Here is a 15,392-nt window from a genome sequence, read left to right as displayed (position 1 = left end):
ATATGCTTAATTTTGAAGAACTATTATTTAAATCTGAAATTTTTCTCATTATCTCATTTTAATTCTTTATGCCTTTACTACGTTTGCCACACCAAAGCCCGCGAACAAAGCAAATAAAAATGTAGTGTTTTATATTACCCACATGCGTTAGTGATTTGAATTCTTCCTTTCTTTTTCTATTAAATACCTTCTTAATACTCAAGCCTCCAAGGTTCAGTATAAAGTATTATAAAGCCCTGCTCATTTTTTATATATTCAATTCACCATGAAGTATACTTCGTCGCAATAGTGTTTATTTTTAAGTTAACCATTTATTTTGCATTACAGTGTCGTTTAAAAAAAGAAGAAGACTTAAATAAAAACCCATCCAACACGTGCAGCGGACAAAAAATTATATGAATTTATCAAATAAAATGAAAGTTAAAAAGGATAAAAAAGCTGAAAAGCGTCCACAGAATGGCGATGAGACACAGGAAGAAACAGCGTCAGCCCTCAAAGCAAAAAAGAAACAAAAACTAAGCAAAGAAATTGCCAACAATGAGGATGGCGAGTTGGAGGCGCCACCAGCAAAAACTAAAGCAGCAATCAAAACATTGGATACAAATATTTTCAAATATTTTAAGGATTTAACTAGCGATGAGGAGAAACTCCGTCTGGAGGCAGCCGTACAGCTGCTGCAACAATTAAATCGTAACAAAGATGATGATAAGGTATGAACTCAAGAAATGTGCAACATTTTTTGTCCTCGTGTTAACATTTTCTAATTTAACCACGGATTTTCTTACAGAAACAAAAAGAACTACAATACAGTTTAAAACGTTTGATACGTGGTTGTGGTTCCTCCACCAATGCTTCACGTTCGGGTTTCTATGTAGGTCTGGTTGGTGTCTTGAAATCATTTTCCGCCGATGAGGTACCACTGCAACTAGTTTTGGATATTATGAACAAAGAACTGCATGTGGGATCTGCTGTGGTGAATAAGGAAGATGCTGATGCTGTGGTTGGAAAAATTCTAGTTATTGGTGCTCTTCTGCATTCCGGCCGTTTGGCAGATGTTAATCCAGAACATTTGGAACAAATTACCAATACCCTGTTGCAGTCAACTCGCCACAAAACCTATCATGCCTCGTTGGGTTATTCGTTTTTGTGTGAAATTATCGAAACGGTAAGTAAATTTGCCTTTTGTAAATTTGGAGTGAATAAGAATATCATTGAAAATCCAGTGATTGCGATAGGGATCTCAAAATATTTTGACTCTCCAGGGCCAGCGTTAATGTGATTTACATTTGGATATAGAATCCATCGGAAATGATCAAAAGCTGTACGAAGTTCTACAAAGAATGTTAGGCTGAGAAGTGTTATTGTCAAAAGGCTACTCGTATTAGGTTGACTCCTTAACCCCTCTGGGCTTTTGATTACTATTAAAAAATATCATAATATCCCATAAAAGAATGAATTATATTCATATTCCCTTGTTATTTTACTCAAATCATTATTAACAAAACTGCAAACTATTTTAATCTCTTTTTTTATTACAAAAAATTTCTTTGGTACAAAATTTGTCAAAATTTTTTCTATATAAAAATCACAATTTTAATATCAACTTATTACCCAAATTTCTATTTAATACCAATTGCCGAAACGTTCTACAGCCTTGAGCCAAACATTCAAGCGATCACGTATTTCGTTGTACTTTTGTGCTTGGGGTTCAAAACAACGATCCACATCACGAAATTGGGCAAGATCCTGGAATGAATTCCACAAACCGCTATTTAGACCGGCTGCATAGGCGGCACCCATTATGCTGCTTTCGGCATTGCGTGCACGTTCCACACAAATGCCAGTGGCATTGGCCAAAAATTGGCAAACAAAATTGTTCCGTGAAACACCACCATCGACCCTGCAAAAAATAATTAATTTTTTTTTAAACAATGATCCCACGAAACGGTCTATTTTACCTTAAAATTTTCAATTGCTGTTTAGTTTCCTCTTCGGCTGTTTCCACCAGTTTGACCAAACGAAAAACAATGCTTTCCAACAGAGCCCTAACCAAATGCTCTTTTTGCGTTGAGGGTGTTATACCAATAAATCCCGAGGCAGCCTTGTGATCATTTATGGGGGCCTAGAGAAACAAATCAGAAAATCAGAAAAAATTAGATATATATTAAAGTCTCGCTCTACTAAAACTTTTACCCCCAAACCACTGAAAGCCGGCACAAAGTAAACCCCATTTGTATCTTCTACCGATTCGGCCATTGCCTCAGTTTCACTGGGATTTGCGTAGAGACCACAACTTTGTCCCCATGCAATAATGGTGCCCATATCATGTGCCGCACCCTCAACACAGAAGGTGGTTTCTTTGGCATATTGCCATGCCACCAATGGGTACATACCCTTCAACGATGCATGACATTTATCACCAGTTATCAGATCCAAAAACGCCCCCGTTCCCATTGTAATTTTAACATCGCCTTTTTTAAAACACTGTGACCCAAATATGGCAGCACATTGATCACTTATTGAACTCGTTATGGGTATACGGCAATTTTTCCATTCGGGCCCAAAATCTTCGGGATCTATGCAGCCATAATCTTTGTAGGAATTATTGACAATTTTTGGTAAAAGGGATACCTGAAAGAAATATGTAATTTATGAAAATAAATTTAGTTTTTATTCACAACTTACCTCAATTCCCGTCAACATTTTCATCATCGGTGACCACTGCAATTGAAATGGATCAAACATGCCCGTTGCCGTACAAGATGTAACATCCGAAATATGTTCCACTTGTGGATTCTTGCCATTACCCGATCTCAGCTTATAAAGAATCCATGAATCCAACAACTCGACACGCACACATTTACGCTTAAGGGCCTCTTTCAGACGAGTATTGTTTTGTATTTCATACAATAATCTCAAGGTCACCTGACCGTTCATCATCTTCAAAACGCTACCGGCTAGAAAACGATTACTACGCGTTAACAAATACAGGGCATAAGCACAGTTATTCAACGTTTTCATGGCCACACTATTATTGAATTCATCTACCAAAGTATCGGAACGCAAATCTTTCCAGGTAATAAAATTATGGAAATATTCTTGGGTCTTGTGATTCCACGTCAGAAACGTGCAACGTTGGCTACTGATGCCAAGACAGGAAATTTGTGAGGGTTCCAAGGCGGCATCTAAAAGCAAAAAAGAGAGGATAAATCAAATTTTTTTAATTCAAAATTTTGCAACTCACTCACCTTTAAGAGCATTCTGTATGACCCTTACAATTTGCTGCCACAGGCCCTCTGGTTCTATTTCAAAATAACCCGCCTTGGGATTCAACAGTTGCACCTGTATGTGTGGCAGAAGAACAAGAGAAGCGTAAATTTTCATTCATAAATTTTCATGGCGCAGCACATGTTCCAGTTCTCACCTGCTCCACGGAACAACTTTTAATTTCACATTTTTCATTGAGCACAAAACAGCGCACCGTTGTGGTTCCCACATCCAATGCGGCAATATAAGACATATTTTACAATTTTTGTTGTTGTTGTGTTATTTTCCAAGCTCAAAAAACTTGTTTTCCTTCTTAATGATTGGCCAATATTTATTTGATCTTTGGTTTATTGAAATTATTGCTGGGGGTTTTGTTGCTAATCTTTTTAAACTTTATAGATAGCTGGCCACTTAAGTATTGTTTTATTGTTGTTATGGGTGATTGAGTTTGTTGTAAATTTTTGAATTTTTTAACTTGCTTGTTTGTTAGTTTCGCGTTGTTCCATCTTATCGTTTCTTCTAAACTTATTGAATGAATGGTGACAACTGAGTGCTGCGGTGTTTATTTTCCGTTGCCGGTGCTTTGTTTTTTATGCTCTGCACTTCCTCTCTTTTCATTGGTGACATGATAAACTCTCCCTCTCTGCACATTTTATTGACTCTCCCCCTAAAGTGAGGCAAAGTTCCATTTTATATGTTGAGTAGCAATTGATAAGACCATGTTGGGTGTCACCATAACGGAATATAAAAACCTTAAAATAGGTATCATCTTTCAAAGAATTCGGTCTAAGGAAATAGGGAGATCACATCACCTGGGAATATTTCATATCCAAATAAAAATAAGGACATTAGTAATTAAAATAGCCTTATTATTCTCAGGACCTTTAATTCCATTTTTCCATGCTCTGTTCCAGAACCTGCACAATGGAAAACTCGGTTATCGTCGTAAAAACTTTTACATTCTTGCAATTCTGGAATATACCAATAATTTATAAGCTCTTTTAATGACAAATTCTTTATCCCTTACAGTTTGTTTCGACAATGATTGTATTTAAAAATAAATTGATTTGGAATTCTTCAGTTGTGCCTAATGTGGAATTCATTCATTCATGAATTTATATTAGGCGCCAATTGTCTTTTTTTCTTTTCCTCCACACTTCTTCCCATGGCGCCTTCATTTCACACACATTTTATTTTCATTAAATATTGTATCATTCGAATTTTATAAATGCAAATAATTTGTAATACCTTTTGTACGGACAATGAAGTTTGTCGTTTGAATTATTTAATTTTATTCTTTTTAAATTGATAGCAATTGCTTGCAAGTTAATACCCTTTGCTTTCTTTATTATCATGTCACATTTAAAGAACATTGCTTCTCTGGGGGGTTTTGCACGTTCTCTCTGTGAGAAAATTCCCGGTTTCCTCTTCATAACTCTCTTCTGTAAAAATGTTTTTTTTTTTTTTTTCATAAGAAACCAACCCCCCAACAATGGAGATATGATGCCCCAAAACCTCTACATTGTAGTGTGTGAGATAGAAACAATAACAAACATAACTTACTCTCTTGTATATGAATGCCATTGAGAGATGAAATTGAAATTCTCTTAACACTACTCATGCGTAAGCGGTCATTGCATTTGCAAAAGGAAATGTGTAAAAAGTATATGACAATTAAAAATGGCGGGAAAATAAATTCGTTGATTATTGTAAAAAAAAAAAACAAATAAAAGCTGAAAGAAAATATTTAATTCAATGCCAATTGAAAAGGAAAGGGGAAAGGAAGGAAATGAATATAATTCAAATCACAGGGGCATCCCTAACTAAGTGGATGGCTCCCAAGTAGTCCCTCCTGGTATTCTTTAGAAAAAAGTGCAACTTCATCAATTTTACTCATTTTTTTAACATATATTCATTTTTTTCTCTACTTTCAGTTATCACAAGAGCAATTTGAATCCGCCGTATGGCCTCTGGTACAAAAGGAACTGTGCAGGCCATGGACGAAACAAAATCTCCAAACCATACACTGTATTATAGTATTGCAAAAGAAATTCCCCACCGTGTTGAATGCCAAATTTCTTAAAGCCCATTTCGGAGGTGCCGAACTGCTAAATTCCGAATCCTTCCAATATTTACATAAAATATTTTGGGTTCACAGCAATACGGACATTCTAACTCACCCGGCATTTGAATATTTTGGAGCATATATAGCAACATCGAAAAATTTAACAACATTTTGGCGTGAAACTGTTGATGCTGGTTTGGAAAATCCCACCAAATTGGTGGAAATTGAAACACTGAAAATTCTCACTGACATCATGGATAATTTGGATGTGACAAAGACCAAGGTGCACGATTTGTTGGGTAAAAATTTCATGCAAATGCTCATTGAGGGCTTGAAGAATTTGAAACAGAAAAAGGATGAAACGTTGAAGGCATTCTATGGTGATTTCTTGGAATCGTTGGTGAAATGTTGTGGCAAAATCACTCAGGACGGCGATAAAGTAGCAATAATACAACGTTTAATTCTGCCACCTGGTACATTTAATATTGAGAAATTCACCGGCAATCGCATTGTCCACCAGCTGATTAATACGCTGGGCGAGGAGGGTGTCAAGGAGATTTTCAAATTATACAAAAGTATATTCTTGGGAACGTTGGCCAAAAATCCCGAAAATTCTTCCGAAACTTGGCTTAATTTTGAAAGATTGAATGCTGGCTATATGTTGCAATATTTGTTGCAACACAAATCCGTACACAATGCCTATGCATGGAGGGAAGAACAATTGAAATTTCTGTTCACTTGTGGTGTGTTCTATGTCACAGATTTGGCAGAGATTTGTAAAAAAGAAACGGCCGGCTCGTTTAGTAAAGACTTTGCGGATCAATGTAAAAACATGTTCTTTACCTGTTTGCAGACTAAACTCCATGACATCGATGAGGAGCAGAAATTGTTGTACAATTTGGCCCAATACTGCCAAGAGAAGTTGGCCCAAAAGCAGGCAAATAAATGTATACGCATAACCAAATTCGATGAGGCTTTGCAAAAAGCATGGCGTTCAATGTATGAAGCTGTGTCAGAAGGTCAAAATAACAAGAAGAAAGCTTCCAAGGACAACAAGCTACAGAGTGTATTCAATATTCTGTTGTTGAACATGGGTCTCCAGTTGTTCCGTGAGCCAGAGATGGCAGCCCCTGCCGTAGAAGATTTATTGAAATGTATGGCCAAAACAAAGGAGGCTGGTAAAAATAAAAAGAAATCCAAAAAGTCATTGGAGGGAGGTGAAGGCGGTGAAGAACCCGAATGGATTGAGGTGGTGGTGGACTTGTTCCTGCATTTGTTGTCCCAAAATAATGGAGCCCTTCGCAATATTGTCAATGCCTTGTTTCCCCATTTGTGTGATAATTTGACATTGACAGCAGTGCATCAGATATTGGGTGTTTTGGATATGAAGGATGGCCAAAATCCATTGACTGGCAAAGATGAGGAGGAAGAAGATGATGACGAGGACGACGACGATGATGATAGTGAAAATGAAGAAGAGCAGAAACCTAAGGCAAATGGTAAAAATAAACAAAAAAGTGAGGAAGACGATGAGGATAGCGATGACGATGGGGAAGAGGACGAAGATGATGAAGAAGACGACGATGAGGATGATGACGAGGAGGAGGAGGAAGATGATGAAGAAGGCATTACAGAAATCGACAAACTACGCAATGCAGTCTCCCAAGCCTTGATTGCCAGTGGCACCCAAGTCGATGACGACATGGAATCGGTAGATTTAAATGATATGACCGAAGAGGAAGGCCGCAAGTTGGATGAGGCCCTGGCAAATGCTTTTAAGGCCATGAAGAAGACCGGTTCTTCTCAAACGAAAAAATCAAAAAGTTATCGTGTCAAAACCACCACGGTTATGCATTTCCGTATACGTGTTCTGGATCTTTTGGAAATCTATTTGCAACACAAACCATCTCTGTTGATTTCCATTGAAATTATGTTGGCCCTTTACAATATGTTGGAATATTGTGTGGGCGATGAGCTGAAGCCCCTACAAAGTAAAGTCGAGAAGACTCTTCTCAAATTAACTGCTCTAAAGAACTACACCAACACCGATAAGGATCTCAAAGAAGAGAATTTTGTTGATTTCCTACGATTGGTTATTGACAAGAAGGCACCCGCCCCAGTCTTTGAGATTGTAAATAAGATGCGCAACAAGTGTTGTTGCTTCCTCATTGGAAATGCCTACAAAATCAATGCCAATGGACAAACGCATAAAATTCTTGCCCTCTGCCGGGAGTATGTCCAAGAATTTGTCAAGTCACGTAATCCCACAATAAATATAACTCTGCTTTCGGATATTTTCAAATTGCGATGGTGTCACAACTACGATCTGGCTGAAGATCTTACCCAGCAGGGCATAAATCTAGAGGCACGTACTTTCCGTCGCATACAAGTCTATGAAATACTCTCCATACTGTACAAAAACAATGAGCTACAAAAACAAAATGAAGATGAGACCAAAAAACGTTTTAAGAAAATTGAAAAGACGCTCAAGGCACATATCCAGGCGCTGACACAAAATAAATCCCTTAAACAATCACCCAAAGAATTCCAAACATTGTTGGAATTAATAATAAATGTGCAAAAGGCTCATCAACGTTTGGGCACAAGCTCCCTTCTGACCACAGACGAAACTCTCAGCAGTTTACAAAATCTAAGGAAATTAATACGTCTGGAGTCCACGCATGTTTATCAGCGTTTCTGTGGGGCCTTTAAGCTTAATGTTATACGTAATACTGAAGTGCAACAAAAAGAAAATGGAGAAGGGGAAAAAGAAAGTTCTTCCGAATCAGAAGGTAGTGCATCATCGGCGGACGATGACGATGAGGAGGAGGAAGAAGAGCAAAATAATACTGCCAATGGCAAACATACCAACGAATCCAAGAAATCCGCAGCCACAGCCCAAAAGCGTAAACAACAAACTGCCAATGATTCGAGAAAATTAAAAAAACAAAAGAAACTTCAACGACTGGAGGCGGCATCAAAGGGTCTTAACGGTGGAATAGGATTTTCCCAACAAAATGGAAATGATTCAGATTCATCGTAATTTTTACAATCCCTTTTTTTCCCCCCCCCCAAAATTTACTAGTTTGTTTTTAATTTCTATAATATTTGTATGTAATTTAAAAAAATAAGTTGTTTCCATATTTCATTAAATAATCGTATGGATCTGCTGCAAGAATATTCTGTAAACTATATTATTTTTATATAGGAACAATAGATATTTTTTATTAAAATAAATATGTATGTAAAGACAATAACATTGATTTTGTAATATAATGCTGTTCGTCAGGGTTGGGTCTTTGAAAAGGAGAATTTTTGATAATTTACAAGAAATTTTGGGATTGCACCAAATGGCCAATATTAGTGCAAATGACCTGAATTTTGGCACATCCGACCGAATTCAGTCTAGAAGAAAGTACATCAAATATAGTGAAAATTGGTTCAAATATAGCTATAGCTCCCATATATAGGTTTCATGCGATTTCGTATTAAAGTCCCTCACATTCGTATATGCATTCGACAACAAAGATATTTGGTATTAGATATCAGGTACAGCTCTGAAATAAGTGTATCAAATTTTATCAAGATCTATTCAGATTTGGACATAGCTCCCATATATATTTTCCACCGATTGCGGGTTAATTTTGCACCAAATGGCCAATATCTGTCAAAAAGTCCTGATTTTTTTGTACATTCAAACGAATTCAATCTAGAAGCAAGTACATCAAATTTGGAGAAATCCCAAATATATCCTTAATCCCATTTCAGGTTTACGAATTTCGGGACGTACGTTTGCATTTGGAAATCGGCGCCGATATACATTGTTTAATAAAATTCTTCTCGAAGTGATATCATGCAATGTTATTTGGAATAAAAGATTGAAATGTCTCAAATTTAGTGAAAATCGATTCAGAATTCGATATGCCTCCCTTATATTAGTTTCCTCTGAAACCAAATTATAACTGCTCTAAAGGCAAATGTTGATAGGTGGTATGATCTACCTGAAATAAATTCTTTTGTTACGGAAGCTCTACTAAATACGCCTAGTGGTGTAGGGTAACATAGAGTCGGCCCCGCCCGACTTTTGACCTTTCCTTACTGGTTTAATTTTATTTTTATATAAAAATAAAGACACAAGGGGAATTGCCAGTACGAGCATTTCCTCATTTCTATTCACATTTATCCTCTCTCGAACAAGCGGAATTAAGCTTGCCCGATATAAATTCGGACATACTATTACCCCATCCCCAACAAAACAGAGACTTTTCGAAAGTAAACTTGCCTGATGTAAATAGCACCACAATTGTTGTGTTGCTGTAGTACAGAGTACACACAAAGCACAGCGTGCCGCCGTCAATTGATTCTCACCTGAGAAGCCGCCGCTGCCAGAAAAAATAAACGTTTCGCTTCGTTTGTCTGGTGGTGTTTCTGGCAAAAAATACACATCCAAAACATAGAAAATTAAATTATTAAATTAAACAATTTATTTGTATAAATAATACTACCGCCGTAATATTGTCGCAGGCATAATGAAGAAAGTGTTGATGGTGGCGGAGAAGCCATCTTTGGCAGCATCGTTGGCGCAAATCTTGTCGAATGGAAAGAGTCATGCGAAAAAAGGTTAATATTAGTTAGTGATGTCATTATGCAAAGAAAACATTAAACAATAGTTTAGAGATTTTGTTAATAACTCTCAATCTTGATTTCCAGGCACCTCCAATTCATGTTCCACACATGAATGGAATGGTGATTTTAAGGGTTCGCCGGCCCTGTTTCGCATGACATCGGTGTGTGGCCATGTAATGTCATTGGATTTTGTTGGCAAATACAACTCATGGGACCGGGTCGACCCGGCAGAATTGTTTGGTTGTCCGACGGAGAAAAAGGAGGCCAATCCGAAACAGCATATGCCCAGCTTTTTGGCCAATGAGGCCAGGGGTTGTGATTACTTGGTGCTATGGCTCGATTGCGACAAGGAAGGCGAAAATATTTGCTACGAAGTCATGGAGTGTGTATCGCGTGTTATAAACAATGTTTATAGCCGCAATGTTACGTATCGTGCTCATTTTTCCGCCATTACGGAAAAAGATATTAAGGGTGCCATGAACTCATTGGGTTATCCCAATGAGAATGAGGCCAAGTCAGTGGATGCCCGCCAGGAATTGGATTTACGTATTGGTTGTGCCTTTACCAGATTTCAAACGAAATTCTTTCAGGGACGTTATGGTGATTTGGATTCCTCGCTAATCTCCTACGGTCCATGTCAGACACCCACATTGGGTTTTTGTGTTAAACGGCACGATGATATACAAACCTTCAAACCGGAAAGTTTTTGGTATTTACAGCTGACGGCGGGTCAACCGGAGTTTTCGTTTGAATGGAATCGTGGAAGGGTATTCAAGAAGGACATTGCCACAATGCTGCTGAATTTGGTAAAGAATCAAAAGGAGGGGCTGTAAGTAATGCGAAGATCAGTGATGGAAATTATTTTTAATTTATTCTCCCTTTGCGTTGAATAGCATTGAAAGCGTCTGCTCCAAGGAACAAAGCCGGGTACGTCCCCAGGCCTTGAACACCGTGGAACTTATGAGAATTTGTAGTTCAGGTTTGGGAATTGGACCCTTTCAGGCCATGCAAATTGCTGAACGCCTTTACACCCAGGGTTATATCAGTTATCCGCGTACCGAAACAAATCAGTATCCAGCCAATTTCGACTTAAAGTGAGTCCAAATCGCTTTTTAGAAAGGAATTTTCTAATAAATTTCTTTACTTTACAGCGCCGTTCTTCACATACTCAAACCCTCTTCGGAATTTGGTACCGAGGCTCATGCCATATTGGCTGACTTCAATGCACCGCGCAAGGGCAAGGACTGCGGCGACCATCCTCCCATTACCCCCATGAAATTGGCCACACGCAACGATTTCGATCGTGACACCTGGCGTGTCTATGATTTTATATGTCGCCATTTCTTGGGTACCATTTCAAAGGATCTGAAATATCGCGCCACAACCGTAAAACTGAAAGTTGCCACCGAAACATTCACCTGCACTGCCAATGTCTTGGTTGATCCCGGTTTTACCAAAGTCATGACATGGCTGGCATTTGGTCGTGATGAGGCAGTACCCACATTTAGCCAAGGTGAAAAGGTGACCATAAACGATGTACGCTTGGCCGAAAGTCAAACAAGTCCTCCCGATTATTTGACCGAGGCTGAATTGATTACGCTTATGGAACAACATGGCATTGGTACGGATGCCTCTATACCGGTGCATATCAATAATATATGTCAAAGGAACTATGTGACCATAGAGAGTGGGCGTAAACTCATACCCACCACACTGGGTATTGTTCTGGTGCACGGTTATCAAAAGGTAGGGAAAAGCTAATTTCTTTTTAAAAATCAGCTATTAATCTTAACTTGTTTTCAGATCGATCCTGAGCTGGTATTGCCCACCATGCGTTCGGAGGTGGAAAAAATGTTAAATCTGATTTCAAAAGGCTCCGCGGACTTCCATGCCGTACTCAAACATGCCATCGAAATATTCCGTTTGAAGTTTTTGTATTTTGTTAAAAATATCTCCAATATGGATAGCCTGTTCGAGGTCTCCTTTTCACCCCTGGCCGAATCGGGGAAATCCCATTCACGTTGCGGCAAATGTCGCCGCTACATGAAATACATACAATCTAAACCTGCCCGCCTTCATTGTTCTCAGTGTGATGAAACCTATTCCCTGCCTAATGGTGGTAATGTCAAGGTTTATCGTGAATTCAAATGCCCGTTGGACGATTTTGAACTTTTGGCATTTACCACCGGGGCCAAGGGGCGTTCATATCCCTTTTGCCCCTATTGTTACAATCATCCTCCCTTCAGGGATATGCCAAAGAATGCCGGCTGTAACTCGTGTACACATCCCACCTGCCCGCATTCGCAGAACACCTTGGGCATATCGGGCTGTGTGGAATGTGAACATGGAGTTTTGGTACTTGACTGTACGCTGGCGCCCAGTTGGAAGGTTGGTTGCAATAGATGTGATGTCATAATTAATTGCTTTAAGGGGGCCACCAAGATTACGGTGGAAGGTAAGATTAATTAGAGCATAATCTCTGGATGATCTTAATTTCTTTTGTTTTTTATATTTCAGATGAAAAATGCGAGGAATGTGGCGCCCAAACCGTCAATGTTGTGTATAAATCGGATAAAACGAAATTTAAAGACGGCTCGGAGGAAAAATCTGGTTGTATCTTCTGTTCAACGGATTTCACCAATCTGGTGGAGAAACATCGTGCAGTGGCCTCACGTCCTGTAAATATACGCAGTGGCCGCGGTGGTACGCGTGGCGGTCGTGGTGGTAAACCTGGCCGTGGTGGTAGCGGTCGTGGTGGACGCGGTGGCTCAAGGCAACCCAAAGATAAAATGGCCCAACTGGATGCATATTTTGTATGAGAAGAAAATATGCCAGGGAATAATTTCTTAATGCTAGGTTTTGTCATTAAGTCATACTTATAAAGCAAAATATAGATATTAGTTTGTATTACAATGAATGTTTTGTAAGTAACAAACCAAACCGCCCCCCTCCCCCCACATACATACTATGTATCTGTGTCAATGCATTTTTCACCCCACTCAATATCTATTTATTAAAGTAGTTTCTCTTTTTTTATATAAGACATAGAACACATAAGTAAAATATTGATATACAAAACCAAAATGGAAAAGTAGTATTTATTTGTTAATGAAGGGAGTTTTAGAAAAAAAAAATCCAGGTATAGTTGGTCTAAAGCGGGCTTTTCTACGTCAATATTGTTTTTTTTTTACAGGATTCTGTTCATTATTGTTTTAGATTTTTGATTACGTCTGGGTCCTGAAACCAAACATTTTTGCTGGTTATGCAATATGTAAAGCTATTACTACACATTTGCTAAGAAAATCATTAATACGGGGTGCTGTCATTTCTACTGCTGTCATTTCTAAGCCACTCGTCCGACAGCTACTAAAATTATTCCAGTGACAGCTCATTATATTGTTTACGAGTGTACAAAAGCATTTTGGTGAGAATTTTTCCGAAAAAAAGTTATTCGTGATGATGGAATTCAAGCGTGATAGTGTGATTTCTTTATATTTGGCTGGAAAACCACGAGGGGCTATCGTTGGAGCACTTCAGCATTTAAATGTGAATAAATCTTTTGTGTCTCGTACCATCGCTCGTTACAGTGATACGGGTAGCGTAGACCGCCCACGTTAAGGAAATGGACGGAAGAATATCAACAGCAACATCAGCAGAAACGGTTGGAAAAGTAAAAAAGCGACTTCAGCGAAATCCGCGTCGCAGTGGCCGAAAAAATGGCTCATGAGCTGAATATATCGCAATTTTCCATTCGGCAAATATTGAAAAATGAGCTCGGGGTAAAGCCACTGAAATTCCAAAAAGGAATTGCTTCCTTTGGCCGAATTTTGTTTTCTCCGATCAGAGAAAACATTCATTGTCCAGCAGTTTCTAAATAAACAAAATTATCGTGTTTACTTGCCAAAGAGGAGGTCAGCTGAAAATGTGCACCTTCGGTTGGCCACCAGAACTCAAGCGCCGGTCATGGTGATGGTGTGGGCCGCCATAACAGCCGATGGTCGCTCTCCGCTCGTATTAATCGACCGTGGCATCAGAAAAAATGCCGAATATTATCGCGAAAATATTCTGCAGGGTGTATTAAAGCCTTGGGCCCGCAAAAATTTTTTGGCCGCAGACCTTGGATATTCCAACAGGACTCAGCACGCGCCACCCAAGAATGGTTACAAAAATTGGTTCTGCTCGCTTTATTCCCAGCGCACAATGGCCACAAAAATCTCCGGATACCAATCCATTGGACTATTGTGTCTGGAGTATTTTAGAAAGCAAGATTGGCACCAAAAAAAATACCAAAGTGTCGATAACCTCAAGCAAGCGCTTCGCCGGGAAGGGGCCAAAATACCACGGAGCAACATTCGGGCAGCGTGTGACGGTTTCATTGGCCGTTTGAAGGCCATAATTCGTGCCACTAAAAAATACCGAAGTATCGATCACCTCAAGCAAGCGCTTCGCCGAGAATGGTCCAAAATGCCACAGATCAACCTTTGGGCAGCGTGTAACGGTTTCATTGGCCGTTTGAAGGCCATAATTCGTGCCACTAAAAAAATACCAAAGTGTCGATCACCTCAAGCAAGTGCTTCGCCGGGAATGGGCCAAAATACCGCAGAGCAACATTCGGTCAACGTGTAATGGTTTCATTGGCCGTTTGAAGGCCATAATTAGTGGCAAAGGTGACCAATTCGCAGAAATCTAAACTTTTTCTAAAATTTGGGGATATTTCCGACATTTTTTGCTTTTATTTAAATTTAAAAATTTTTTAAAAATTATGGCGTTTGACTTTGTTGCAGTTTTTTATCTCACCCTGTAGCTGGTGGAAAACATTGCATTTAACCTTCAAACAATCAAGTGTCTCCACATCAACGACATTGGAACAATAAGAAAAAAATAAAAACGAAGAACAAAGCATTAGACGTTCCCACAATTTCTACCTATGATGTATGTTTTTTTAGCCCAAACAATGGACACATTTTCCTCTCACACACTACAGACATATGTATGTTGTTGCACTGCAAAAACCTTCACTTTGGTCAATGTCAAATTTGGTATTTTTCCTACAGAGAAATTTGATGCAAATTAAATTATTTCATCAAAACCTGCCATTAAAAATGGCATGCATGCAACGGTGAGGTCATTGACTCGGGGTGACTCGATAAAAAAAACTCTGAAAACCTTCAGGAGATCTCATAGATTTTTGGGAAAAAAGCAATTGCTGACTACTTTCACAGTTTGTCCCCAGTTGGTAACTCAATATAAAACTATAAAACTGTGAAAACCTTCAGGAGATCCCATCGATTTTTGAAAAAAAAAAAAAACAATTGCTGACTACTTTCACAGTTGATCCCTAGTTGGTGACTCCATATAAAACTGTGAAAACCTTCAGGAGATCCCATCGATTTTTGAAAAAAACAAATTGCTGACTACTTTCACAGTTGGTGGA

General features: G+C 38.7%; 3 protein-coding genes across 3 annotated transcripts; 2 read left to right on the top strand and 1 right to left on the bottom strand.

Annotated features, from left to right (window-relative positions):
- Positions 1 to 325: 325 nt before the first annotated feature.
- On the top strand, positions 326 to 8,589 carry LOC101899416 (myb-binding protein 1A). Its single transcript, XM_005183945.4, has 3 exons — positions 326 to 710; positions 788 to 1,165; positions 5,202 to 8,589. Exons 1-3 carry the CDS (start codon positions 396 to 398, stop codon positions 8,373 to 8,375), a joined length of 3,867 nt encoding a protein of 1,288 aa, XP_005184002.2. The 5' UTR covers positions 326 to 395; the 3' UTR covers positions 8,376 to 8,589.
- Positions 1,532 to 4,042, bottom strand: LOC101897409 (putative glycerol kinase 5). Its single transcript, XM_005183931.4, has 6 exons — positions 3,425 to 4,042; positions 3,249 to 3,342; positions 2,686 to 3,185; positions 2,194 to 2,631; positions 1,959 to 2,122; positions 1,532 to 1,900 (listed from the first exon to the last, which is right to left on the bottom strand). The coding sequence occupies exons 1-6, from the start codon at positions 3,518 to 3,520 to the stop codon at positions 1,624 to 1,626; spliced, it is 1,569 nt and encodes a 522-aa protein (XP_005183988.1). The 5' UTR covers positions 3,521 to 4,042; the 3' UTR covers positions 1,532 to 1,623.
- Positions 8,590 to 9,714: 1,125 nt separating the features above from the next.
- On the top strand, positions 9,715 to 13,042 carry LOC101897229 (DNA topoisomerase 3-beta). Its single transcript, XM_005183930.4, has 6 exons — positions 9,715 to 9,952; positions 10,043 to 10,787; positions 10,852 to 11,052; positions 11,110 to 11,704; positions 11,762 to 12,413; positions 12,476 to 13,042. The coding sequence occupies exons 1-6, from the start codon at positions 9,862 to 9,864 to the stop codon at positions 12,775 to 12,777; spliced, it is 2,586 nt and encodes an 861-aa protein (XP_005183987.1). The 5' UTR covers positions 9,715 to 9,861; the 3' UTR covers positions 12,778 to 13,042.
- The last annotated feature ends 2,350 nt before the right edge of the window (positions 13,043 to 15,392 follow it).

The sequence above is a fragment of the Musca domestica genome, unplaced genomic scaffold (assembly GCF_030504385.1).
Source record: "Musca domestica strain aabys unplaced genomic scaffold, Musca_domestica.polishedcontigs.V.1.1 236, whole genome shotgun sequence".
In the NCBI taxonomy this organism is placed as follows: domain Eukaryota; kingdom Metazoa; phylum Arthropoda; class Insecta; order Diptera; family Muscidae; genus Musca; species Musca domestica.
The sequence above is the reverse complement of the archived record's forward strand: the minus strand, read 5'-3'. Positions and strand labels throughout refer to the sequence as shown.